A 26,923-nucleotide genomic window follows, 5' to 3' on the forward strand; every position below is an offset into this window, starting at 1 on the left:
TGTTTCACATCAGTTACATTAAAACCAAAGATCGTATTAGTGTTGGACCTGAGATACATTGTCACAATACAAGAGCGGAAACAATTATCGAATCGAGAGAAAATGTAAAAATAATCGATCAATCCTTTGAGTCATGTGTCGAGCAAAACGATGAAGATGTGAAGCTTCTCTTTGTCTTATATTACAGTAGATGAATGTAATGTCAGCGTAACGACTCACACAATACACATTACGGACGTTGTACGAGTCTCTCGGTTATTCTGGCGGCTCGTCTGCGTCCAGTATCCATTACCTTCGGCCTTGAGCTGCCAACTGTTGCAGCCGTAAGAGCGGACCCTCCCTGCTGATTGTGTCGAGTGGCCCCGCTAACAGCCGCTCCATTGTGCTCACGGCCGCGGTGTTCGCTTACTCCCCTTCCACTTTTTTAACAGTGCGTCGCCATGGTTACCGCTCCGACGCAGTGGCCACGGCCGTGCAGCGAGGATCCCGCGTTGTGAAGGAGTCACGTGCACACTGACACACTTTTCTCTGCTTCGGTGAGGCTGCACGGGGTCAGCTCTGTTCGCTGCAGGTCAGCTGATGCCGGCAAAACAATTGTTGTTTTGTTTGTTGTCGCTTGTCCTCGCAGCAACGACGACTCTGTGACTCACTGGGGCTTGTTTTTAGGGGGGGGGGTTGGTTCACACAAGTGTTGCTGTTATATGTTTTAAGTGTCTCTCGTTCAGTTACACCCAGGTTATGTCCTGGAAACACCCTCAGCAGGTTCTAGTGTCGGGGAGGAAGTGTTTGGATCAGACACGGGAAGATATGAACATGTTAGTGATGATTATATCAATCATCAATAATCAAACTGGAATCACTTCAGCTTACTCAGATGGGATATACATATGTGTTTAGTGTACACTTAAATAAGATAATAATAAATCATAAGGTCCATAAAGGAACATTATAATTCCTGTGTTTTTTTAACCCGGCTCCATGATGGCAAGCTACACAACTCATCCCGAGTTTAGTCATTTCCAAACCCATCAAAAGACGGATAAGCTTGATATCCTCCTGTTTGCTTCTATCTTGCAGTCACAATCCCGCTGGTCATAAGATCAATTAGTTAATCTATAACCGAGGTTATGGGGGGGGAGTGGAGTTATTTGTGTGCACATAAACACAGTGATGATCAATGTGAAGAGGCGGCGTGTGATCCACGGGTCTGTGTTCACGATAAGCTGCTTGATGAATACACTGGTCTTTAACATTAGGTGTGTGTGTGTGTGTGTGTGTGTGTGGTGTGTGTGTGTGTGTGTGTGTGTGTGTGTGTGTGTGTGTGTGTGTGTGTGTGTGTGTGTGTGTGTGTGTGTGTGTGTGTGTGTGTGTGTGTGTGTGTGTACCTCACATTTCTTTCTGGAGCTAGCTGGAAGTCTGTAGGTATCTGTGTGTTGTAGGTTCTCCCTCACCAGCTTGGCTTTGGCTCTCCTCCAGAGAAAATCTTTCCGCTCATCCCCAGACTCCAGATTATTTTCAACCCCCCCAAAAATCTTTGTATTTCTTCCCTCCGAACCCCCAAAACGACGGTCCCTTCTCTGTCCGTGTCTCTCTGTGGCTCCCTGCCGCTGTGCTGTAATGGAAAGCAGCTGTGACGAGGTTACTATAGTTCATAGAGAGCACTTTTTGGAGGATGGCCCAGGCTGCGTTTTAAAGCTCCAGTTACCCAAAATGTAGGGACGCCACCGTCTACACGTCACTCCAGTCAGAAGTCTGAACTTGCACTTGGAAAAGTTTGCACATTAGTTGCACACAACTATACCTGCACAGAGAGGGAACGTTTCACTCTCCTGAGGGAAAGGGGGGGGGGATAGGTCTATTTCCTGGTATCAGTAAGATATCACTTCCTGCTTTACTAAAAACATCATGTTACAGTTTAATGCTGCATCCGTAGAACGGCTGCAGGACATTTATGTTGGCACACAGTCATGCAGAGAGCTCGAGGAACGATCTCTCTGCAGATCTTTGAACACAAATCTCACTAAAACAGAGCAAAATGAAACCTTATCAGCGACTCGTAAGTGTTATCATAACTGGTTTTAAAAGCTGCATTACATTAAAATCATATTAATTTATCTGTTACCTTTTACCTACATCCACATTACTGATGATTATTCATCAGAAACCTCATTGTGCAGATATTTGAACTGTCATCCCCACAATATTGTCACTTTATTAACATTGAGGTATTTGGTCGAAAGCATTGTGATATTTAATGTTTCCCAGATTGCCTAACCCTATTAAAGGATATAAATCCTAGATTCTACGCCATGTATACAAAAGAATGTCTTTATTATACGGAAACCTTCCTCTCAGTGTGATTACAAACAACTTGTATTACGTTCTTGAATCAAACACTTCATTCTCTTTTTTATTAGATACGCTGAGGCTGCGTGTTTGGGAGACGCCATTTTTAAATCTTTGTTTTGCCTATGATGAAATTCCCAGGGAGGCACCGAGATATTACAGATAATAGTTATTTTACAATATGACTAGTCGTGACTCTCCGTTTGTCTCTGACCCTCTGGTCTGCAGGAGCCGCAGGAGCCCGTGTGAAGCTGCTGAGTACAGTACGAGCTCAGAGCCCGTGCTTCCCAGCCTTCTCCCTTTAAGTGAATTTAATCTGTCTGCCCTCCTCAAGTCCAACTATTGGTTCACTATTAATAGGCTCAGGCTGCGAGGCGGCTCTGTGCGCGCCACCCTGAGCCCGGCTAGCTGGGGCTTAAGGAAATCAAAAGTTGTTGAGCAGCAGGAACATGCCGTCTCTGTGATTTTAGAAGAGGCGTGCTGAGGCCGTCCTGCAGCTGAACAGAGACATGTTTAGGTCAACAAACTAATTGAAGCATTCCCACAGAGGCCCAGGTCCATAACACCCGTCACAAGCTGAGCGCGTCATGCATCCATCAGATATCTCCACAGTGACTGTGTGTTGAAGTACGAACGTGCTCTGCGTGTCTGTCAGTGCTAATCTGTGTGCTCTCTGTTGTCTTTTCTCACCCTCAGAGCGGAGAAAACAGAAGTCCTCAGCGATGACCTCTTGCAGGTAAATAATTAATCTGACTGCAGAGCGCTGACCAGCTCTTAACTCTGGAATGCTCGGCTGCAGCTACATGCAACACCAACACACTGAGCACTTCTCATAACACCAGGGCACACGATTAGAACCATTCAGCAGCCACATGCTGGTAGATTTGCATCACTCGCTAGCCAAAAAGTGGCTGGTAAAACATTCACGAGCCACTTCTCCAGTGGACTAACAGTGAACGTTGCAGCTGAACATGCAACATTCAGTGCACATTTCTCCGACAGGAAGAGTCTGATTGAAGATTAAAGAGCAGCTGCACCGTGTGCTGACCAAGCCCCGAAAGTATGCAAGTTTTCATGCCAACCAAGCAGCAGCTGATACCACTTATTAGATATTCCTCTCTGGTGGAGGGTTCCTAATCCGTAACAATAAGGGCTGGACAAGCTGCTCAGAGGTCAGAGAAGCTGTGGATGTATGCACGTTACATACCGCTCCATGTGTGCGTGTGAAAGCCGCTGGTTCCTCGGGGAAGTGTCCGGCCCATTAGCCTGTCTTATGCACACAGCAGGTGGGCTTGGGACAAAATATTGGCTGCTCAGCAAAGACATTCCAGCGAGGAAGATCGTCTTTTGTGTTTTGAATGGGAGGTTTCATAGATGTTAAAACAAACGCTGCTGGAGAACAGCCACAATGTCTGACACGCTTCATATTTATTATTCTATTCCCCGCCCGCTTTTGTTGCCGGTGCAGAAACAAATAGCGCTGACAAAACTTTGAATACCTCCTTCTCTCTCAGGTGTGACACGGGCCTTTTATATGGGCAATGTGTGTTTGAGTGACAAGTAGAACATCAGAGTTATACTTGGAGCTGGCAGGAGCGGCTGTAATGCAAGTAGACAAGCGAACAGCGGTGACTAAACGCTTCAGGGGCTTTTCACCAAACAGAGGACGTTACGTTATTGACTTTCAAAGACGCCATTGTTCTGCCGCTGTCTGGAAATCAGCTGTCGAGACTCATAGGAAGAAAGCTGTCTGATAAAGGAAGAGGGAGTCATTCCTAAACACCTTCAGTTTATTGTGAGGAAAACGCATCGTGGGAATATTTGTGCCGCCTCCCTCTTCTAGTCCCACTTCTTCTTTAACTATATATAGTTTAAACTCCACAACAACATATTCATGCTTTGGCCAGGACTTTCCTTTTTGAATCACTTCCTTCTGCAAAGTGAAGAAATGAAAGTGAGCATAAAAAGTGACCATTCGAGTTTCACTTTGTGTCTTCATTGGATTTGAATTTTCGATCTCATGTGTGACTTCTTATTCAGATCCCTCTCATCTCAAGACGTTTTAGTCTACGCTCCTCCAGGGTGCCAAAGTGCCACCCAGCATTCCTGTGCCAGCTGTCCGTTCCTTGCAGCTCCTCCACGAGGGGGGTACCACAGAAATGCTGCAGAAATACCAGAGTGCCTGCTTGCACACACTCTGGTAGTTGGGTGTCGCCTTTTATAAAGTAGCAACCAGCTGTTAAAGGGACACTTTGGCATTTTTCATTCTGGACCTTTTTTTTTTGTCAGGCTGTCGGCTACACAGGCTGCAATGTCATCGCACCGCTCATGTGCATCCACTAAAGCTGGTGTTTTTGCCACTGACCGGCTCGAGGTTGTTATTATAAATGTCTGAAGAGTGCCGGGAAGAGTTCTTTTGTCATGCCGGCAACCTCCAGTGAGATTTCAGAACGAGCCTTAGGTAGACAGCGAACGGTAAAGAAACATGTTTTATTCCTCTGTAGGATCCTCTCCATAATGTGGACGACACTAATGATCTCAGATCATGTGTATGGATGGAGGGCAGCTGCCCTGAAGAATGACATATTAAAGTTTTCCTTTTCCACTTCTGTCATGCAAACAAAGAGTGTTCAGTTTGTTGGTGCACCCTTAATGCGTCATGTTAGGTTATTTTTGTTCATTCTTTACTTGTCCAGACATGTTAACATCCTCTCTTAGGAACCGATAAACAAACACCGGCACAGACAGACAGACACCCTCTCCGCCTGTCTTTTCCCCGTCTCTCCTTCTCAGTATTGGGATTCCCTGCTCTCTGACGCATCATGGGATTGACCAAGTGTTGACCTCATCACATAGCGGGAGGAAGAACCTGCTGCCTGCTGTGTGGACTCCTTGCCCTGGGTTCTCCCACTCCTCCGCTTTATATATTGTGTTTGACCGCTCTGCGTCTAATTCCATTTGGGTACAATGAAAGGAAGAAGAATACTCCCGGTGCCATGTAACCCAAACATTTCCAAGACACCCACACAGGAACTTGCTCCCTCTCAGAGCGCAGGGGGGGGGGGGTGGGAATCCCCTGCCTGTGTTTGTGCCAGGTACTAACTGGGCTGAGTCTAGGAAGTGTTCCCAAGCCTATAGCTTATGGAAGTGTGTATGCATGTGTTTGGCAAGTTTTGTATTTGACCCAGCTGTTTCGGGAATGCCGGGGGCCAACACGGGTCGGGAATGACGTAAGAGCGCCAGAACAGAGGGAGGGAAAGGAGGGGAGGGCGCCGATATCTGCTGTGGAATTCCTGAGATCCCACTACATTCTGTTTTTGGAACACAATTGTGGTATTTGGTTGAACCTCCCCGCGCGTTTGTCTCCTTCCAGTTGGGCTCAGTTTGCCCTCCAGACCTCAGTGTTCCCAGTTATATTTGGAACATTGTTTGTTCGAGCTCTTGAGTACATGTTTGTCCCTTTTGAGACACTTAAAGACTCTTTCTTTCCTCTTGCTTGTGCTCTCGGGAAGACACACCTGCTCTGTTTGGAATCTGCGTTTGACTTTCTCACAAGCGCTGCCAACTTAAACCAGTTCTTTGCATCGCCAGACTTTTAAGTAGACGTGAACAGTAACTTCAGTTCTATTCATGGGGTAGTGACAGCCAGCCTAATGTTGACACTGACTGTCACAGTCAGGGCACCTGGCATGCCGAGGACAGTGAATAGTCATCCTGCAGAGTTTCACTTGGCCTCTGTCCTTAAGCCAGAATAGCTGCGACTCCCATCAATGACAGTATTATATCTGGTCAGGCTTAAAGCACAGAGTGGATCTGTGTGGTGGAGAGCAGACAGGAGAAAGCCTGTGCCATCAAACAGGCCTTTAAAAGCTAAAGATCCCCCTCGCTCTCGGTTACAGCCCAGTGGCCGTTGCTATAGAGACACTTCCGATGAGTCATGTGTTTCAAAGGTAACATTCCAGCGTTCTCGTGCAGGGACGAGCCTTATCAATCATGCATGAACTTTGCCCCCCCCCCGGAGCTGGACCTCATCAGCCGTCAACACCGCAGACGCACTGTTGTGATGGCTTATAGACACTGTGTGCTCGCCGTGTGTGTGTGTTTTAGTACTGGAACAAACATGGCAGGATGTAGTCCAGTCCAAGTACGAAGGTAATTTATAGAGTTTCTCAAAGCACTAAACGGCGTACCGAACACCGATCTGCTCTCGCAATTTTCCACATCATCTTTAAGGAAATGTTGATTTTCTGGTTGGGCTGCACGATATATCTTGTCGAGGTCGACTGCCGCAACAAACGCAACTGAGTACACTTTAATAATGTTTATTTCTCGCAAGTATTCTCGATATTCAACTACCTTTTATCGCATATGTCCTCATATCATGACGCCCTAGTTTCCGGCAAGGTGTCCTGATGATGTTTGGTGTATCGATATCCGCTTGTAGTAATGTGTGTTCACAAGGCGCTGGCTACTTCCTGAACCCCCCCCCCACATTACAGGCCTGGATAGATCTAGTAAATTACATTTGTGCAATGGAAAAGATAACTTTGTCTCTTCGTCCTGGACCAAGTGGTAATGTAATGTAATGTTCTCGTGGGTCTCCTGCTGACATATTTAGCTTCTTTGCAAATGTAGAAAGCATCTGTGCACAGCAGAGGGAATAAACCTTCCTTTTTAAGATGATATTATGATGACATATGTACACAGAAGATACTTGCTAAACATCTGTTCTTGCATGTCTTGTCTCGTGCTCACAGATTGAGAGGCGCATGGAGTTGGTGCGTGTGGTGTCCCACAACACGCACAAGCGGATGGTGTCATGTCTACAGGGACACATCGGCGCAGAGGCCGAAAAGAGACACGTGAGCTCCAGTTTACCTTTTTTTATTTTAATAAACCAACAATCAACCAACTGTGTCAGGATGTGTAATAACTTCATCTTTTGAAATCACCTCACACACAATTCTGAAGTTTTCATTCAAAGTGTCCGCAGTAGGGCTTCAGTCCATGATTTCTCTTGTGTTCTCTACCCCACACCGCCCAAATACGCACTACAGTCCGTCCCACGCCTCTATACAGGAAATGGTCAGGTAAAAACCCTGATTACTTATTCCACCTCTCTGGTTCTCAGCTCCACTCGCTCCCATTCAGACATCTGTCCTCTTGGCTCATTATGCATGACACTTTTGCCTTTGGGATTCTCTGGTAAAAAGAAAGAAACCAGGATATGAATAAATGTTTTGCACAGATGTAAAGTAGCTGTAAAAGCCAGCGCCAGTGTTGTCGTTTGATGGATGTCTCACTTCCCTAGTTTGCATTTTAAATCCCATTTAACATCTGTATTTTCCTCTCTTCCTCTTCCTCTTCCTCTTCCTGACTGTGAATTTACTGCTCAATGGAAAGTCCTTCATGCATTTTCCATTGGCTTGAACATCCAATCCTGAGCCTTTCTAGCAGTTTATGTCTCAATGCCAGTCTAATTATTATCCGTCTCTCTCGCACACAGAAAAAGCTTCCTCTCACTGCTCTGTCCCAGGCGATGGTGGAAGGAGGAAACCAATTGGGAGAAGACTCCTTGATAGGGTGAGTCTGAGTTTGACTGACAGGCTGGATAACCAACCGCTCCTCCTTGGCGACTGTTGCTAATGGAGCAGATGCACCCCAGAGAGCATGAAACATGAGGCCAAGCATCCAGGGCCAGCAAACCGCCCAGTTGACGGGACCTCTCAGTAGTTCCCTTGTACGAGCTTCAGATCGTTCATCGTGACCGAGACAAGAGTCTGCAGTTGAGGATCTAGAAAGTGAACGTCTCCTGATCGACACGTGTCTGTCTGGAAGTAATGAGGAAGGGAAAGTGCGTCAGATGGTCTGCTAGTGAACTGGATGCTTTGATGACGACTGTCAGTTAGAGCAGAGGTGTCCGATTAAAGCCCAAAGAGGTCACGTTACTAACATGTTCTCCCCATGTCGGTTCTCAAGCGATGATACGTTTAACATACAGACACATTCAACTTGTATGAAAGACGAACAATAAATAATAATAATAATAATAAATTGAGTCCTTGAACTACATTTCAAGTCAAATAAAATCGACAGAATCTTCTGAATAAAATCATTTAAAAGGTGCCGACGTCACAATAAGCCCGTTTATCTTCCAGCAGACTGTCATCCTTCTGTGTCGTGACACTTGATCAGAGAGATGTGTCTTCACCTAATAGTGCTGAAATGATAATGAGGCATAATTCTGACGACGTTGTGACTTTAACACTCTTCTCTCTCGTCGTGCCGACGCGCGTGTTAACAGGAAGATGATGGAAGTGTGCGGCGAGGCAGAGAATCGTCTGGCATCAGAATTGATGCAGCACGAGCTGCAGATCGAGAAGGACGTTCTGGATCCCCTCAGCCAGCTCGCCGAGGTAAGAACACCTCACACCTTCTGGACACGACGGCAACTAAACACCGGTTAAATATTTAAAGTTCTTTAATAGCTCTTGGCTTGTTTGGTTAAGTGCAGTCACACCCCCGCTATTTGCTTTCGTTGGTCTAATCGTAGTGGAATAGATTATTTAATAGCTTGTGGGTTCATTCTGCCATGTTGTGGTGATGTAATGTGCATCTTTGTATCTTTGTATCTTTGCATTTTAAAAATATGCAGAAAAAATAGAGTAATATGCATATGCATATATATATATATATATATATATATATATATATATATATATATATATATATATATATATATATATATATATATATATATATATATATATATATATATATATATATATATATATATATATATATATATATATAAATAAAATATACAGAAATAAATAAAAAATATTATTTAATATTGTATTATTTGTCTTTATATTTTCACATGTATTTATTGTTTTATTTATTTCTCTATATAAAATAAATAAATGCAAATATCTTTAGGTATTTCTATTATAGATTATAAAAATCTTAAAACAGGAAGAAAACAATCATAATAATTATCAGATTTTTGCCATTCTAACTTCTCGTGTGTGTGTGTTATTTTTTTTTAAGGTGGACATTCCTAACATCCTGAAGCAGAGGAAACAGCTGGCTAAATTGGTGCTGGACTATGACTCTGCCAGAGCAAGGTTTGTCCGTGTGCAGCTCACTCTCCTTCCTCGTGTTGAATCGTAACGCAGTAACTTCAAACGGCTTCAGTGTCTCCTTGCCTTTTCCAATGTTTCCTCGTCTTTCAAAAACTCTAGATGGTTGCAGGCAACCAAGTCGATAATCTCAGGAACAAACACTCACGCACTGACGGCCAAGGCTGACCTACTCAAGGAGGAGATGGATGAGGCCATGAACAAAGTGGAGCTTTGCAAGGTAACCAGCATTAATGGACGTGACTCATGTTTAGCAAGATCACAAGTTTGAACTGGGAACAGAAAGACCACAGCAACAAACTAGACTTCCAAAGACCCTTGGGACCTCTGACCCAGTTTGCTGACGCACACACTGAAATTGCCTCGTCAGCTCCGTGTGTGTGTGTGTGTGTGAGTGTGTCTGTGTGTCTATTGAACTGAATCACTGGTGAGTTTGAGTGTGCAGTGGCTGCGTGATGTGTCAGGTTTTCTATCCAGGAAGCTTCGAGCCTTGTGTTTCCCCTTCAAAAAGTTCTCCCTCCCAGTCTCAGCGAGTCCTGCCAACAGCAGGAGGATTTATGACTCGCGCAGCAACCAGCAGCTTAGCTGACCGCTGACGTCGGCACACATTCATCTGACGGATGACACCGTGTAGCGGAGATGGAAGATCTTCAGTGAATGAATAAGAGTTGACAGCAGCAAAGCTACCCTGCAGTCTCACTGACTGCTGTACTGGTTGTGACTTAGTCTAGAAAGCATTAAAGGGATAGTTTGGATTGTTTGCAGTGAGATTGTATGACGTACTTCTGCACAGTCTGTGTGTTACCTGCAGTAGATGGCGGTTGTACTGCCGTGGACGGGGGCGGACTGATCAATATCAGTTTCAGTGTACTATATTCACAATGTTTTTCCCACTTTACCTTGCTGTCAGACGGCCTTTTCCCCTTTCTGACACTCCTGATTATAGTTATACCATTTATACCATGGCTCCAGTTATACCATGTATGCTCTCTTCAAAGCCGCCAGACTCCATTGAGAAAAACAGTAATTTTACCTCTCAGAGCACAGAGCTGCTGGTCCCCCGCTGCCTCGATCTGTTAGTTAGTTTGTGTTATTGTGTGACTTTGGTGAATCCAAACTAACGTTTTAAAACACCAAGGTCACAGAATAACACAAACTAACTAACAGGTCGAGGCAGCGGGGGACCAGCAGCTCTGTGTTCTGAGAGGTAAAATGACTGTATTTGTCAATGGAGTCTGGCGGCTTTGACGACAAAGTAAAGCTGTGAAGATATTCTTAATTTAGAATACACTTAAACTGATATAGATGTTTTTGGCTAACGTACGTTTTGCTGCGGCCCCCGTCCACAGCAGTATACTGCTTAGCTTCCGTGCTGGTACTTCTGGTACCTCCTCCACCCCCGCGTTAGGTCTATGGGGGATCATCCTTCAGTGCTCTAACAGTTTAAATTAATTTTTTCATCTCCCAGGATCAACTCGCTGCAGACATGTACAGTTTCTTCGCAAAAGAAGGGGACTATGCACGCTTCTTCGTAACCGTGAGTACTGCCTGTCATCAGCGAGCCAGAAATGTGTGTGTGCATGAGTTTTTGTGAAAGCTCACAGCTGCAGAGTAACAAGGGAGCACACGGCCAGTCGTTTTATTTACACTGCTTGTCTTAATGGAGCCTAATCTATTTCTCTCTGTGGTTTCTTTTTTTTGTTTCTGTAGCTCTTAGAAGCTCAAGCTGATTACCACAGAAAGTCTCTCACTGTTCTGGAGAGTGTTTTGCCAACCATCCAGGATCAACAAGGTATGATGCATGCAAACATGCTTTTTAACACTAATCACTGCAGCGCTGTTAAAAAATGACGTGCGCCACATAAAACGGGACCTCTTTGCTTATTTCATGAGGAATGCACCTTTTTCCAAGCGACTCCCCTGCTCTTTCTTTCTTTCTTTGGTTCCCGTGTTGTTTGGTCCCTTTAAAGTTTAAACGAACCTGTTCCTGTGAGGCACTGGAGAAGTTTGGCCGAAGGTGTGAGACGAGTAGTTGCTAGGAGGAGAAAACACCGTCTCATTCCCTCCTCCAGCTCCTGTAACAACATCACTCTGCTTTGTTTTTTCTAACTCCCAGAAGCTCCCCAGTTGCGGCTTTTGTCAAAGTCCACAACTGAGGCCCAAATAAGTGAAGAATAGTCTTTTGTTTTCACCGCTCTGCTCTCCAAAAAAGAATCACATTTTCCATTTTTACAAACCTCCCGTCCCCGCTCAGATTCTGTGTCTCATTCAAGGGGAGCTTGTTGTTGCTCTGTATTAAACACATGTGGTCGAGCCTGGCGATGACTCACAAACTCCACACACACCTCCCACCCCTTCTCACATCACACCCACCTGGGTTTTGCACCCCCCTCCCCCCCCCTGTTCACTAGCACATTAGCTCACACACATGCACACACAGAGAGGACTGAACAGTCACTCCTGCTGACGAGGAGCATGTGGTTATTATTTGACGGCACCCTGCAGGGGGAGTGAGCACCGGCTGGGAACTGGCCCGGGGGAAAGCTGTTGACCTAAAAATCTGCCATTCAGACCAGCAACAGTCCTGTTGGCACCGAGTCCTGTTAGCACCGAGTCCTGTTGGAACCGAGTCCTGTTGGCACCGAGTCCTGTTGGCACCGAGTCCTGTTGGCACCGAGTCCTGTTGGCACCGAGTCCTGTTAGCACCAAGTCCTGTTAGCACCGAGTCCTGTTGGCACCGAGTCCTGTTAGCACCGAGTCCTGTTAGAACCGAGTCCTGTTGGCACCGAGTCCTGTTAGCACCGAGTCCTGTTGGAACCGAGTCCTGTTGGAACCGAGTCCTGTTGGCACCGAGTCCTGTTGGCACCGAGTCCTGTTAGCACCGAGTCCTGTTGGAACCGAGTCCTGTTGGCACCGAGTCCTGTTGGCACCGAGTCCTGTTAGCACCGAGTCCTGTTGGCACCGAGTCCTGTTGGCACCGAGTCCTGTTAGCACCGAGTCCTGTTAGCACCGAGTCCTGTTAGCACCGAGTCCTGTTGGCACCGAGTCCTGCACCAGTGCTCAGTTTCTGAGTACAAATGACGTGAGAGTTATTGTAACTAGTTGCTGTCCTTTGGATTTAAAAACAAGTTCCACAAACATTCTTTTTTCTCTTTAAACCTCTGAAAACATCTCTTTTTGCACAATCAGCATTTACATTCTAATCAGACCGCAGCGCTGACACAAACTACAGGTGCGCTGTGTGTGTGTGTGTGTGTGTGTGTGTGTGTGTGTGTGTGTGTGTGTGTGTAATCAAGTAATCCCTGACGATGTTGCTATTACCTAACTGCTATTTCTTTTTTAAATGTTATTTGGGAGGATAATAGTTAATCTGATGACGTAATACTGGTTACATGTAATTAAATACGACCAGCTTCAGTACAACCCTTAATTCATGTCCCGCAGTGTCGCTGTCTTCACCGCTCGTCTCTCTTTGCCTTCAGACTCGTGGACAGAGAAGCCTGCGTTTGGCACGGGGCTGGATGAGCACCTGAAGAGGAGTGGGAGGGAGATCGCCCTGCCTATAGAGGCCTGCATCATGATGCTGCTCGAGACGGGCATGAAGGAAGAGGTGAGGAGAGATTAGACGTAGAAATCTAGATTCTTCTGCTGGATGGATAGAAATGTGCAGGCACTGCATGACATCTTTATGGACCGTCCTCTCCTTGTAAGATGTGTGCAATAAGAGACGATCTTCTAACATTTTAACTTTAAATATTAATGTATAAGTACCCTGCACGGTATTTTATGACATAGAAGGAAATCATTTTGCTTCCCTGACTCGACTGCTCCTTTGGTTTCCCTCGTCTTGCCTTGTAAGTGGAAGAAGTGCTGGCGTAGCTCGTTAAAAGTCACATAGAGCTGTGGCTGCGATTTCTCTTGAAACTTGTTTGTTCACATGAACATCTTAAGAGCAGGAGATGGGCGGACAGACCAACTATAAACACGGGAAACTCTGTTTTGCTCCAGTGACGATTCATGAAAAAGTTTGCGATACAAATATAGAATACAATAGAATGTACTTGTCTCATAACTCAGATTGCTGTGTGTGTGTACGTGCCTCCTGTGCATAAACACAGCTGGAGAGAGTGGGGACTGCAAAGCACACTATTTGTCGAGCCATTCAGTCCAGTCTGTGTCATCATGGTGTGAAGACGGCCTTTGTTTGTGTGTCAAAGTAAAGAGCTGTGTGTGTGTGTGTTTGTTCGCCTGCTCTAAGGTTTCATTATGTGCAGCTGGCAGGGGGAGTTTATGTAGTGCAGTTATACAGAGTCTATCTGTAATTGAGTGTTAGGAAAGGGAGTGTGCAGCTTACAGTGGAAGCTCAGGGTCTTGTGTTTAGGTCTTTGTTGTTTGCTGGCGATGTCACTGGTTGATTTGTGTGTGTGTGTGTGTGTGTGTGTGTGTCAGGGTCTACTCAGAATCGCAGCAGGGGCGTCCAAGCTAAAGAAGTTAAAGGCAGCGCTGGACTGTTCCACTTCACAACTGGAGGAGTTCTACTCTGACCCCCACGCTGTCGCTGGTACGTCCCAAACTAGTCTTTTTTTATTTCATTGTTTCTTTGTGTCATTTTTGGACAATTAAAATCCAGAAACAAGTAAGTTTGTGTTACTTAAATTTCAGTATTTGTGTTTTCATGTCATCTCAAAGCCACCTGAAATGTTTGAATAATAAATAATCTCTTAATCTGTCGATCAAAACTCTCCTGGAAGAAAACACGAAAGCTTTTAGTCCTGGTTAGAACACCGGGTGGTGAACTTCAGCCTCGTGTGGCCCAAAAGAGTATTACAACAACAAAGACTTTTGTTTTATTTTAAGTATTAAACACACGACAGAAAACGGATCACCAGAATAGTTTTGCTCACTTCCCTCTCAGGGCTTCCGTAGATTTCCTAATAAAAAATGGCCAAACAGTTCAGTAAACAGTTTGAATGATGTAATGAAACTTCCCCCAGTTGATGTTTGTTTACCTGGACAAGTGTCTTAAATACTAAAAGACGTGTGCGGCTCTTTTCAGGCGCTCTGAAGTCCTACCTGAGGGAACTCCCTGAACCTCTCATGACGTTCCAGCTTTATGACGAATGGATCCAGGCATCCAGGCAAGGCTCCTAACATTACCACTGGGAATAAAACAAATATGGAATGAGTGTATCACGGTACAGCGATGAGAAGTGATGATTAATGCGGGACGTTCAGCCATCTGGAGACTAATAACGGGCTCTGCTTTCATTCTCTCTCATTCTCTCTCCAGCGTGTCAGACCCAGACAAGAGGCTCCAGGCACTCTGGGTCGTGTGTGATAATCTCCCAAAGAACAACAAAACCAACCTGAGGTTAGTGGTTTAAACCTACGATAGAAAGGTCGTGACGATGCTTTAACGCAGGGGTGTCAAACATGCGGCCCGGGGGCCACCAGAGGGTCCAATCCGTTTAGCTTTACCGCAGCTGCTACTTCCACTCGTGCTCATTAACTTCCATGTTGTTCATTCAGGTATCTGGTGAAGTTTCTTGCCAAACTGGCTCAGGACAGCGACGCAAACAAAATGACTCCCAGCAACATCGCTATCGTCCTGGGACCCAACCTGATGTGGGCCAAGACTGAGGGGTGAGAGGTTACTGTAGTTACTGTGTACAACAAGGGGAATGCAGAAACACTGGAGAGGTTTGATCCCGGTCCACGGCGGAGGAGAGGATGCCCTGTTGTTTGAGCTTATGTCAGCGTCTCCCTCGTAATGTTTGACCGCGTCCCCTGTGTGCGTCCTCCCAGGAGTCTGGCTGAGATGGCTGCAGCTACCTCTGTGCACGTGGTGGCCATCGTGGAGCCCATCATCCAGCACGCTGACTGGTTCTTTCCTGAGGGTAGGTTCTGTGTTTTCAGTTTTCTTTTGTAGGCAATCGGGCCCTATTTTACATCAGGGCTTCATGGGGAACACGATTAATATTAACTGCCTGGGAAGAAAGAAAGAGTCAGCAGTAATCAAAACTCCCAGAGGCCAAGATTGAAATCACTGCTGTGCCGGCCCCTGGCTCCAGCTGTGGTTTGTACTTTTTGGAGGTCAGCTCAAAGGCTGCGATGAAAACTTACAAAACAGATGTCAGGGCGGTCACGTAAGCTGCTTATTTCTAACGTTATTTTCCATAAATGAAGTGTTTGTAACCACCGTTATTGGATAAAGCCGGCGCACCCTTCTGCACGTTAATCTGAGGCTGCATGTCTCTTCACAATGTCAGGCAGATTTGAGACGTTTAATTCATTAACCTGTGAAGGTCGTAACTTTTGGAGCTTCTGTCCACAACTTCCCTTTCTTCTGTTCCCTACAGATGTGGAGTTCAACGTGTCCGGCATGTTTGCGATGCCGACACCTGCATCCAACCACAACAATCACCTCGACTACGACTGTGGCACCATCGAGAGGAAGAGGCCCGGCAGCATGGTGGGACCGGAGAACGACGCCACGCGCAAAGACAAGTAATTAACCTGCCGCTGCGTCACCGGCGCCTCCTTTTAGAAACCTCCTCGTGTGCGAAGCTTCTCTGGCCCACGACAATTACTTGCTTTGGAAATGATTTTGCCTTTTTTAATGGAGTTGCTTCTTCCGACCCCTTTCTTCTTCTTCTTCTTCTGGTACATTCTGGGGAAGATTAGAATCCTATTGATCCATAACACTGTTTTAATGTCCTCTCTGGTGATTCTCTCTCCTCGTCTAATCAGTGACTTTATGATCAAAGCTTTTATTTTTTTCTCCTCCACTGTCTCCCCGCTCTCCTCCGTGTAGCACGCCTAACAAGCACTCGGACCACACCCTCCGTAGAGGCAGTAACACCTTAGGTAGAAAGCAGCACACTTCACCTGCCTTCCAGCCCCCTTTACCCCCTGTGGAGGCCCCCCAGCCCCCAGCTGACCCCCAGCCACAAGCTCCATCAGGGGGCTCAGGGCCTGACGCTGCCCAGCAGAGCTTGGCGCAGAGTCTGGCTGCTCTCGCGGCCGCTCAGCAGCTTCTAGCCCAGCACACAGAGGAACTCAGGTAAGGGCTGCACCTCTCCGCCTCTCCGCTGCAGGTGGAGAACGACGGCATGCTTCTATACTTTCACTGTGGATGTGATGGGAAGACATTAGTGAGGTCCATCTGAGTAGTGGATTATTAATGCATGTTTCACTGGCATGTCCTCCTCTCTGGGTCGCTATGGTTCAGCTTGTTGTTTCTCTTGCAAAGCCACAAGTGTTCTTACACCAGCAGTTCCAGCTATGCAGACTTGTCTGAGTTCAGCCCACAGACACGACACAACAATGGCTGCTGTCATCCTGCTAACACTCACTCCCAGGGCCTCTCGACTTGCCATCCTTCTGCTTTCCTCCCCTAATCACTGGAATCAGCAGGAACCTCACACTAACTGGCACAAACTGCCTGGACATTGGTGCCTGTTATGCAACTGCTGAAGGGTGTCTTTGATTTAGCTGGTGAAAGGACGAGCTTCATATATACACACACACACACACACAACACACACACACACACACACACACACACACACACACACACACACACACACACACACACACACACACACACACACACACACACACACAGCACTGTTCAGTTCTGCATTCTTGTGGTCCTACAGACTCTGTGGGGAAGGTAGATTTAGAGGAGACACCTAAGATCTGTTGTGTTCTGTGTGTCTCTAACATTCACTGTTGTTTAAGCCTCACCCAGAATTCCAGAAAGCTTGCACGTTTAAAATCGTTCCCCCCCCCGCCCCCCCTCTCTTCTTCTCTAAAGCAACCCAAAGCTGCGTGACTACACAGCAGGCCAGACCCCTCTGCTCCAGAGGAATGGCTCTGGGGGAGGGAGCCACGCTGCAGGGCAGCTGGGCACTGGGACCCCCGGGGCCGGATCCATGGGGCCCAGTCCGCATATGATGCGTAGAGGTAAGACTGTGTGATGGTTCACGTTAGCAGGTCTTAAGAAGTTTAAGGCAGCGACGTGATTTATTTCTCTATTTTGGGAAATCTCTCAATTGTGTATAATGTTTTTAATAAGAAGCTCATTATCATTATAATCCATCCTTTAGAGTTGATCTCAGATGTTCTGCTGTAAGTCAACATGCACTGTGCTCCTGAAACCCCCCAACACACACACAGTGCAGCCGCACCGCCTCATGCTTTTGAACAGATGATTGCGTTGCAGCACCAGACGGTTGTTTAAGAACTCATAAGAGCTTTTTAATCTAATCGTTTATCCTCGATCTGAGATGTGTTGTGATTCCTGAGTTCACACTCAAGTCAAGCTATAGTCCCCCCCCCCCATTACATAATGTAAGTTAGTGCGTGAGCTTCAGAGGGGCTAATGGGCTCCTGGTGGGTCGCCTCACCTCTACATGCACACTGTTGGACGATATATTTCTTATTTTTTTACACCAATAATCTCAACATCAACCTTCAGGTACCAAGAAGCAGGCTCCTGCCCCTCCCAAACCGATGAACCCTCCACCCAGCCACGCCTCCTCCTCGGGCTCGTCCCAGTCCCTCAGCCCCAGACCCGTGTCCGGCCACTCGCCCACCACGCCCACTTCTCCCTGCTCACAGCCGTGTGCCACACCCAGACGCCACTCCAGCAACCAGCCCCCGATCCAGGCGCCCAGCCATCCTCCTCCAGAGCCTCCGTCACCGGCAAGCCCTCCGACGCATCCCGGCGGAGACCAGCAGAGCCGGGAGTCCTCACCTCCGGGCACCCCGACCCCTCCAGACAGCCCTCCGCTCTCCGCCGCCACCCAGGATGTGGCTCCTCCGTCCCCGTCTCCGTCTCCCTACCAGTCGGGCTCCCTTCCCCGGCCCCGACCCGTCCCCAAACCCCGGAACAGACCCAGCGTCCCTCCACCACCGCAGCCATCTGCACTGGCCGGCGACACCAACGGGATCTGTGCCACCGCGTACAAGATGATGGGTGAGTGTCGTCTCGTGGAAACGTTCCCATTCATTCCCTGAACTCTAAAGTCTCTCTCACTAATGGTGTTGTGATGCCTCCACAGGTTAGAGAAGCACCTGTAAGGTTTGTTGTTGTTGATCTTTTCACTAGCAGCTCCTGCACTTCCTGTTTGACTCTAGAAATCATCCTCATCTTGTAAAGCCTGCAGCCTCCATCAGACCTCATGTAGCCACATGTAGCCACATGTAGCCACATGTAGCCACATGTAGCCACATGTAGCCACATGTAGCCACATGTAGCCACATGTAGCCACATGTAGCCCTGATGCACGACTGTCAGTGTGGCACAGTGTGGCACACAGTGTGGCACACAGTGTGGCACACAGTGTGGCACACAGTGGGGCACAGTGGGGCACAGTGGGGCACACAGTGTGGCACACAGTGTGGCACACAGTGTGGCACAGTGTGGCACAGTGGGGCACACAGTGTGGCACAGTGTGGCACACAGTGGGGCACAGTGTGGCACACAGTGGGGCACAGTGGGGCACAGTGTGTGGCACAGTGTGTGGCACAGTGTGTGGCACAGTGTGGCACACTGTGTGGCACAGTGTGGTGTGTGGCACGGTGTGTGGCACAGTGTGTGGCACAGTGTGTGGCACAGTGTGGCACAGTGTGGCACAGTGTGGCACAGTGTGGCACAGTGTGGCACAGTGTGTGGCACAGTGTGTGGCACAGTGTGTGGCACAGTGTGTGGCACAGTGTGGCACAGTGTGGCACAGTGTGGCACAGTGTGGCACAGTGTGGCACAGTGTGGCACAGTGTGGCACAGTGTGGCACAGTGTGGCACAGTGTGGCACAGTGTGGCACAGTGTGGCACAGGGCGTCTTAAAGGTTCCATCTAAATGTTGCACATCTTAAAACCTGGATCCTTTAATTGTGAATGAACGCCACTGAGCGGCTCCTTGTTAAGTGACGACATTAAGGAAGTCTCATTCTGAAATCTCACGAGAACGTAGTCTTGTGTTCTCTAAAAGATTTTCAATGTCGTGGCTGAATATTTCTAACGTGGATTTCAGAATGACACACGATATTAAATGATGATAAAGCACCACATGACGTGTCTTCCATCAGGACGATCATTCATCATCCGTCCGTCTTCATTCATCGTCACTAAACTGTCATCAGTAACACTGAGGGTTTGAAACTGACGCCAAATAAGGTTTCACATGCGGAGCTGAACAAAGCGCCATGTTCAAACCCTCATGGGTCCATTCTTTTATTTTTAGACGTATTGTTTGAACCGGTGTCCCCGTGTGGAGCATGTGGAGCATGTTTAACACCGAGCTGCATGTTCTCGTCTCGTCCTGCTGAACACGATGCAAACATTCAGAGAGCACAATCGGCTTCTAGTCAACAACACATTCAACACTTTCTCTTGTAAACTGAGGATTGCCAGCACGATGCTTCTCTGCAGCTCTGATCACACAGCTGATGAAGTCCAACCTGGTTACTTCACAAGTCTCCGGTCAAACAGCACCACCTGCTGCTCGCAGCCTGACGGAGCTGCTGCTTCCCTGCTGAGCGCCTGCTGCTCTTTAAGCTATGGAAAATATTACACAGCTGCACGGGATGGCATAATTACAACCGCTTTAAATGTTTTCATACTCTAGAGAAGAAGCTGCACGTGTTTGTGATTACGGCCATTGTTTGTGTAAAGTGGGCTTAAATAGTGTGTTTATCTTCTGAGGATGTTTCAGTCGTGTTCTGTGGATGCATGAACAACATTAACTTTTACTTATTACTAATCTGTTTGATTTTATCATATTTCTTATTGTTATGTAAAGCTTCTTTGTTGTTGCATAACATCTTGTTTAGTGCAGCTCCCCTTGTGCTTCACCAGGGATTTTTGGCTTTTTAATTTTCAATAATTGTGGTAAGAACGTGAGTAAAAAAACTTATTTTGGAAGTTCAACCTCAGCTCCAATATTAATATTAATTATTATTATTAATTATATTAAGTTAAATTATTATAATATATTAATGTTATTATAATAATTATATTATAATATTTATATTTATATTATAATAATATTGTTATGTTATAATATTATAATAATGTTAGAATTATATAATTAGAATATTAATGTTATTATAATATTATATGTTATTATATTAATATTATAATATATAATATTAATATACATTAATATTATTATATTTATATTATAATAACATTAATATTATTCTAATTATATTATTATAATAATACATTAATTTATAATAATATTAATATTATAATAACATTAAAATTATTATAATATTTATATTATTAGGATGCTTACATGCAGAGTCTACATTTCCTTGTGTGTGCGGTGCTGTGTACAATAAAATAAATTCTTTATGGGGTTTTTATGTAAATAATAATAGTTGTAGTTCTGCTCGGGGCTGAAATTGGGGAAAAATATTTAACACACAGAAAGTGGAAAATAACATTAATAATATATTTGTTTACATCACAGCAGCTCCTTTTAAAGCGCACCAGTGTTCAACAAACCGACCTGCGTGTGACTTGTTGTCATTGTCTAAACGTGACCTCTCCTCCTTCGTCTCCAGACCCGGCGATGTCTTTCAAAGGGCTGAGTCGAGCTTTGGTCCCTGAGCTCGCTGTAGAGCAGCAGCCAGCGGCCTCCTCCTCCTGCCTGCCTCCTCCCAAAGACTGTGACCTGGACACTGAGAGCACTGTCCTATAAGGAGGAGGTGATGACCCCCCCCCCGTGGTCCAGTGCCCCCCCCTCACACCTCCTCTCATCATACACTACATTTAGTCTGCTCCTGTTTCGTCCCGGCTCATATCTGCAGCCCTCCTCTCCTCAGAAGGACTTTACTGTGACATGCTGCAGCTTCTGGCCCCCGTGATGGAGGTCCCCCGCTCCGGGTGTTTTACTTCTCAGCATTTTAACTGGGAAACCAACTTATTTAAGCTAAACCAAGCATTTTAAATGTGGTTGTTAGCTAATCTGTGGCATTAATTAGTATTTGTAGCAGCTACTACATGCATATTAATTAACATCACTTATTTGGACTTATGTGACGTTATCTGGCGATTATTCTCAAGATTTATCGATTGGTCTAGAAAAGGAAGTGAAATATGTTCATCAAAGTTTCCTAAAGTGCACGTTGATGTCTTTAGAAGTCTTGACGTCGGACTAAAACCCCAAAATATCCAGTTTAATATGATACAAAATGGAGAAAAGCAGGAAATCTACATATTTGTTTCTAGTTTCTGCAGTTTCTGCATGAAAAATGAGTTTAAACGATTAACAGATCATCTACTGTATGTTACATAATCATTAATATGTCATAGTTAGAGCGGACAGTAAATTAATAGATCGATATTTAATTTATTCGTCATTTTTTAAAGCAAAAATACCAAAAAAGAAGCTACTTGATTATTTAAACTTGGGTTTTTGGGAAACATAACTTGTATATTTTCTAGACCAAGTTATTAATTGAGACAATAACCAGCAGATTAATCGTTAGCCTCTTGTCCGACACCAAATCCCCACATTGGACCACTCGCACCACCTTCAGGTGTCTCACATGTCCAGTCTGTTACTCGCCATTATTGACTCCCAGAGTCCACGCGACCTCCATGACGGTACCAGACGGGAAGAGATTTGTGACACAAAAGCCTCCACGCTGCAGCACGCCCACGCCACGGCTATCTTTACACTGCACTCCCTGCAGATCGAGCTCCAGACAATCACAGCGGAGGACCGCTGACTCACCAGTAACACCGATAGAAAGCAAGCGTACCGACCGGGGCGGGAGAAACGCCCAAATATGGACTGACGAGCCTCGTTTGGATTTTGGTGTGAGGTTTTGTATTTCTTTTTAATGTTGGGGAAAAAAAATGGCCTTAGAGCAAGAAATGAAATGAATGAAATAAAAAAGGTATTTGTACAGCACGGGGACGGGAGAACACAGAAGGTCAGCAGGTGACGTAGAAACCAAAACTGTTGCTTAAAGTGTGACTGCAGGTTTCCAGTCGGTTTTGTTTTGTAACGCATCCTTTCCCCTCACTCCTGTATTTATTTACTGAGCTTCAAAAGAAAACACACACATTCCCTGTGGCTTGACATAATTACTGCAGTCTTTAAATGTAAATCATGCCTTATGGGTTCCCAGCAGAACCATTATATATTTACTGTATGGAGGATATACTTGGCTCCTAGTACTACAGTATAAAGAGTTTGTTTCAGGGACGTGAGGAAGGTGATGTGACCCTCTGCAATAGAAGTCTTGTGTGGCTCCGTATTGTGTATTTAAATGTGTTTTTGGTTGATTTCTTTGGGTTTTATAAGCAGAAGTACCTGAACACACTCAGTATTTGGCCTTTCTGTTGTTCCATCGAGGGGGGGGGGGGGGGGGGGGGGGGGGGGGGGAACGTGTCACACAGGCTGTGTGTGAGTGAATGTAGTGAAAGGACAATTCTTACCAGCCTGAACAGAAAGACGCATAAACAGCTGATGTTGCACTTGACCAATGAGTGGTTTCCTAGTGAACTGGTTTAGAGGATTTAGTTTTTTTCCCAGTCTTTCCCACTGAGCTGAGAGCACGCAGCGCTGCGGCGCCTCAGTGGTGATGTGGTGTCAGATTCTTGCCAGGTCAAAACAGATTAAAAGATGCTTTGTTGTATTTTCTGTGTAAGCTTTGCTTTTTTTTTTTTGGGCCTCAGAGTTTGGTTCCCAGAGAACTGAGCCGATATGGTACCAATGGAGAAAGTGTTGGATGCTGCAGTCGGCCTGTTTCAGAGACATTATAATCCCTCCTGTACCTCGCCGCCTTATCCCCCCCCCCCCCTCGTGCATCCAGAGAGCTCGCTATGTCGAGGCTCTGCAAGACGAAACAAACGTCGTGAAACTAGAAATGCTAAAGCTGCATAATTTTGTATGTACGCCATCTGGCGAGCTTAAATATGGAATAAAAACATGTAATATGAATGCTTGGTTATACCCCCTTTCCAAAGAAAATAAAGTATATGAAGAAACTATTTAAATCTACTCATGGTTTATATATTGTGTGTACAAACAGCAGATTTCTTATAGATCAAAAAACATTTATTTGAAAGCGTTTTAACAAAACATAAAAGGTCATACGATCTCAAAACGAGCAGCTTCCCATGAACATATAAAACGATTAGAAAAGATGCATAAACTAGAACAGAACGGCTTTTATTTTAAACTTATATTTATATATATATATATATATATATATATATATATATATATATATATATATATATATATATATATATATATATATATATATATATATATATATATATATATATATATATATATATATATATATATATATATATATATATATATATATATATATATATATATATATATATGAGGGGAAACGCTAGCAGCTGCACATCTTAACACATTAACTGCACCAACATGCATCGAGACGACAAACACTGTTACTAGTAGCAGCTAGGGTTGCATTAAGAGATCAGTCCCCTCGTGTGCAGCGTATTAGTGCCATCTGTAGGTAAATAAATATTCACGAAGCCACGGGGGGGGGGGGGGGCTGAGGAGAGGGAAGAGTTGAGCATCTACGAGTTTTTATTATTGTAAATTTGTGACTTATTCATCACTTTATAATCTTTAAAAATATTCTACTTGTAATAATAATAATGATTTATTGTCACCTACAGTGGCCCCAACACGCCGCTGCATACGCCGGACTAAAGCTGCGCGTAAAGAATAAATACAATGCAACACTTCCTGATGACACACACACACACACACACACACACACACACACACACACACACACACACACTGAAAATGATGAGCAGTGCATAGCAACAATCTCACCAATACTTAAATATAAAATACAACAACAGGAGCTGCAGATGAGTCGGATCACCATGACGACCAGAGAAGCAGGAAATCACAATGTAAAGTCTTGTTTTGTTTCCTCCACATGCGTTTCACGTTCTTCCTTCGGACGCTGCGTTCACGACACTCGACAAAGTGCAGAACTACCCGGTGGTACCCACGTGCTGATGTCGTCGCGCCGCCTCACTGCGTGGAAGATGTTCTGAAGGATGTTTTGCGAATACATATTGTTCCCAGTTCATGTGCTGCAAACACTGCGTTCTGTGTTTATGTCTAAAACTCCATCTACATGTTTAAAATGTGTCGTCTTTGATGGAGCTGAAGTTAAACACAGCGTGCACTGGTTTACTCGCTGATGCGGTGTGCTGAACATCGTGACCCCAAGCTTTTAGAAGAAACTTCATAATTGTGAGATTAAATTAGGTATTCTGATTTTTAGAAATTAAAATGTTTACAGCATTGTTTTGCTTCCATAGAAACGATTAACTGATCCTCATTTCGGATCGTAGGAACGCACAATGCAGCGTACTGCGAAACCAAGTGAACCAGAGCCGGCTGTGAACGTCTGTAGCTCCTTTTATCTTTTTATTTTATTATAATTCCCAGAATAGATGCCCTTTAAATTCACATCTTTACCTCTAAATCAGTGGATGCTGGAAAACAAACCTCCTAATATTAAAACGGGAGGCAGTGAACACATCGCTGGATGAACCTCTGCCTCTGCACACGCTACTGAACTACACCTTGCTTCTGGATCCGTCTACATCTACGCTTAATCTTTACCATTTTTAAACATGATCTGATAGAAAATATAAACTTTATATAGTCATGTATGAAACATAGCAAGTGATCTAAATCCCCAGAGCGGTTGTTTGTCTTCTGAGTGGAGGGTTTGTATCTTTCACTACCTGCTATGTGATGTTAAAAAGACGTAACGACTTCCTGTTCACACCTGGAATAACAGTAATGTGTGCGATTCTCTACAGTTACATTACGGTGTGTTTGCTATAGATGACGTGGGCTCTGTTCCCGTTGCGTTTCAGTGTCTCTGTGTGTGATCTTGGCACTTTGGTTGTTGGAGAGCAGAGTGATGCTTCTACCAGGCCAGAGTGGAAGACAGTCTGGGGCTTCTGGGGTTTTCTGGACTCTTGGTCTCACTGAGAGCTCTCTGCAAAGACAAACCCCATAATCTCATGTGATTTACACGCATTTAAATCACATTATTTTCACATTTGGAGCACATTCGGTTATTCCACAGACAGCAGCACTTTGCAGCGTAATCGCTTTTCAGCTGCAGGCTGCTGTCAGTCTGGATCCCTAATTGTTCTGGAGGTTGTGAAGCAAATGTAAACTCCTCACCTGCAGGAACCAGTCAAATTGATGGGTAGCTGTGAGAACAGTGCAGTGTGCACAACTGTATCCATGCAGCACATTTAACTCCAGTTGGAAGCACAATGTGCCGCGCAAATGACGACCGAAGCTCACCTCAAACTTGCCAATGAACTCTGCAAAGATGGCGAAGAAGGACTCTGTGTTGGCCGACTTGCTGTCCTCTCCGAAGAAGGAGGCCACTTTGGAGAACTCCTCCATCGCTCGGGTCTGCAGGGACTCCAGAGACTGGATTGCGGGGTGGCTGTTCTCCAAAAAGCTCTGCGGGTGCAAAAAGGTCACGTGTTTAAGAGGCGGGACGTCCGTGATCATCTTCAGTTCTACTCAGTGTAATGTCTTCTGTGGCTACAAGCTGGAGGTGTTTGAAAGATGTGTACATTTACTAAGCAGGGAGCTCTAACAAAAGATGTTGAGTTGCATCATGGGAAATGCATTCTGCAGAGTTTTGGGGGCGTGGCCTCTGTTTCTGTGTTTCAACACAACTTTATTAAACTCACATCTGTCCGTTAAAGCTTAGCTTAGATCAAAGATCGGACGCTTTATATCTTGTTTGATAAATAAAACACACATGGTATAAAGTGTTAGTAACTTTGGACAGAGCCAGGGGTCAATATATGTAATGTTTTGTGTCTGATATATAAAGCTGGAGGCGTACGCTCATGACGGAGGCAAAGTGGTCCTCGGAGGTGGGCGGGATCTTCAGACAGGCCTTCCTGATGTCCAGGATGGTGGAGTGAAGGTCACTCAGCTCTGCGGTGACGGCCCTCTGGTTCACTGAAGTACATGGTTTAACAGATGGAAAGAAATGTGCAAATCAGACTTATTTGTCTTTGGACAAACGACATAAATCAACACGCATCAGATGCTTTAAAGGCAGCGACACGCAGGAACGACTACATTCTGCTGCTACAGGAAGGAAAGCTTGGAGTTTAAGAGCTCTGCTGCTGTAACGTCATCGTACCCTTGGCGGCCAGAGGCACTGTCGTAAGATCTCTGGAAAAGTTGAGCAGCTCAGGGAAGTGTTGGCACAGAGACTTGGCCAGAATGTGGAGGAAGGTGGATTTCCCGTCGACTGTTTTGGTCGTGCTTAGCTGCGAAAGAGAGAAAGGAAAAATGAAAAACTCAAAGACAAAGTGAAATTGAGCAGCACGTGGTTGAAGCGCAGCT

At 45.4% G+C, this 26,923-nt stretch overlaps 2 protein-coding genes across 6 annotated transcripts in view; one reads left to right on the forward strand and one right to left on the reverse strand.

Annotated features, from left to right (window-relative positions):
• LOC115024364 (rho GTPase-activating protein 17-like) overlaps positions 1 to 23,505 on the forward strand; it is a 27,973-nt gene extending 4,468 nt beyond the window's left edge. The window contains exons 2-22 of one of the 5 annotated variants that reach the window (XM_029455846.1): positions 3,043 to 3,082; positions 7,104 to 7,208; positions 7,404 to 7,436; positions 7,853 to 7,929; positions 8,651 to 8,762; positions 9,397 to 9,473; positions 9,591 to 9,708; positions 10,957 to 11,025; positions 11,199 to 11,280; positions 12,971 to 13,098; positions 13,938 to 14,049; positions 14,545 to 14,626; positions 14,779 to 14,859; positions 15,018 to 15,131; positions 15,294 to 15,385; positions 15,848 to 15,995; positions 16,303 to 16,551; positions 17,308 to 17,456; positions 17,971 to 18,471; positions 18,557 to 18,576; positions 21,066 to 21,200. In XM_029455846.1, coding sequence (XP_029311706.1) covers positions 3,043 to 3,082; positions 7,104 to 7,208; positions 7,404 to 7,436; positions 7,853 to 7,929; positions 8,651 to 8,762; positions 9,397 to 9,473; positions 9,591 to 9,708; positions 10,957 to 11,025; positions 11,199 to 11,280; positions 12,971 to 13,098; positions 13,938 to 14,049; positions 14,545 to 14,626; positions 14,779 to 14,859; positions 15,018 to 15,131; positions 15,294 to 15,385; positions 15,848 to 15,995; positions 16,303 to 16,551; positions 17,308 to 17,456; positions 17,971 to 18,471; positions 18,557 to 18,561 — 2,374 coding nt within the window. In that variant the 3' untranslated portion in view covers positions 18,562 to 18,576; positions 21,066 to 21,200. Of the gene's footprint in view, positions 1 to 3,042; positions 3,083 to 7,103; positions 7,209 to 7,403; positions 7,437 to 7,852; positions 7,930 to 8,650; positions 8,763 to 9,396; positions 9,474 to 9,590; positions 9,709 to 10,956; positions 11,026 to 11,198; positions 11,281 to 12,970; positions 13,099 to 13,937; positions 14,050 to 14,544; positions 14,627 to 14,778; positions 14,860 to 15,017; positions 15,132 to 15,293; positions 15,386 to 15,847; positions 15,996 to 16,302; positions 16,552 to 17,307; positions 17,457 to 17,970; positions 18,472 to 18,556; positions 18,577 to 21,065 lie in introns of all 5 variants that reach the window. The other 4 variants (XM_029455844.1, XM_029455847.1, XM_029455845.1 and 1 more) reach the window with 4 other exon arrangements.
• Positions 23,506 to 24,274: 769 nt separating this feature from the next.
• Positions 24,275 to 26,923, reverse strand: part of LOC115024546 (delphilin-like) — a 31,254-nt gene continuing 28,605 nt past the window's right edge. Inside the window, 4 exon segments of the mRNA XM_029456239.1 lie at positions 24,275 to 25,535; positions 25,853 to 26,017; positions 26,412 to 26,530; positions 26,718 to 26,847. Of these exon segments, the coding sequence (XP_029312099.1) occupies positions 25,464 to 25,535; positions 25,853 to 26,017; positions 26,412 to 26,530; positions 26,718 to 26,847 (486 nt within the window). The 3' untranslated portion in view covers positions 24,275 to 25,463.

This window comes from Cottoperca gobio, chromosome 19 (assembly GCF_900634415.1).
Source record: "Cottoperca gobio chromosome 19, fCotGob3.1, whole genome shotgun sequence".
In the NCBI taxonomy this organism is placed as follows: Eukaryota; Metazoa; Chordata; class Actinopteri; order Perciformes; family Bovichtidae; genus Cottoperca; species Cottoperca gobio.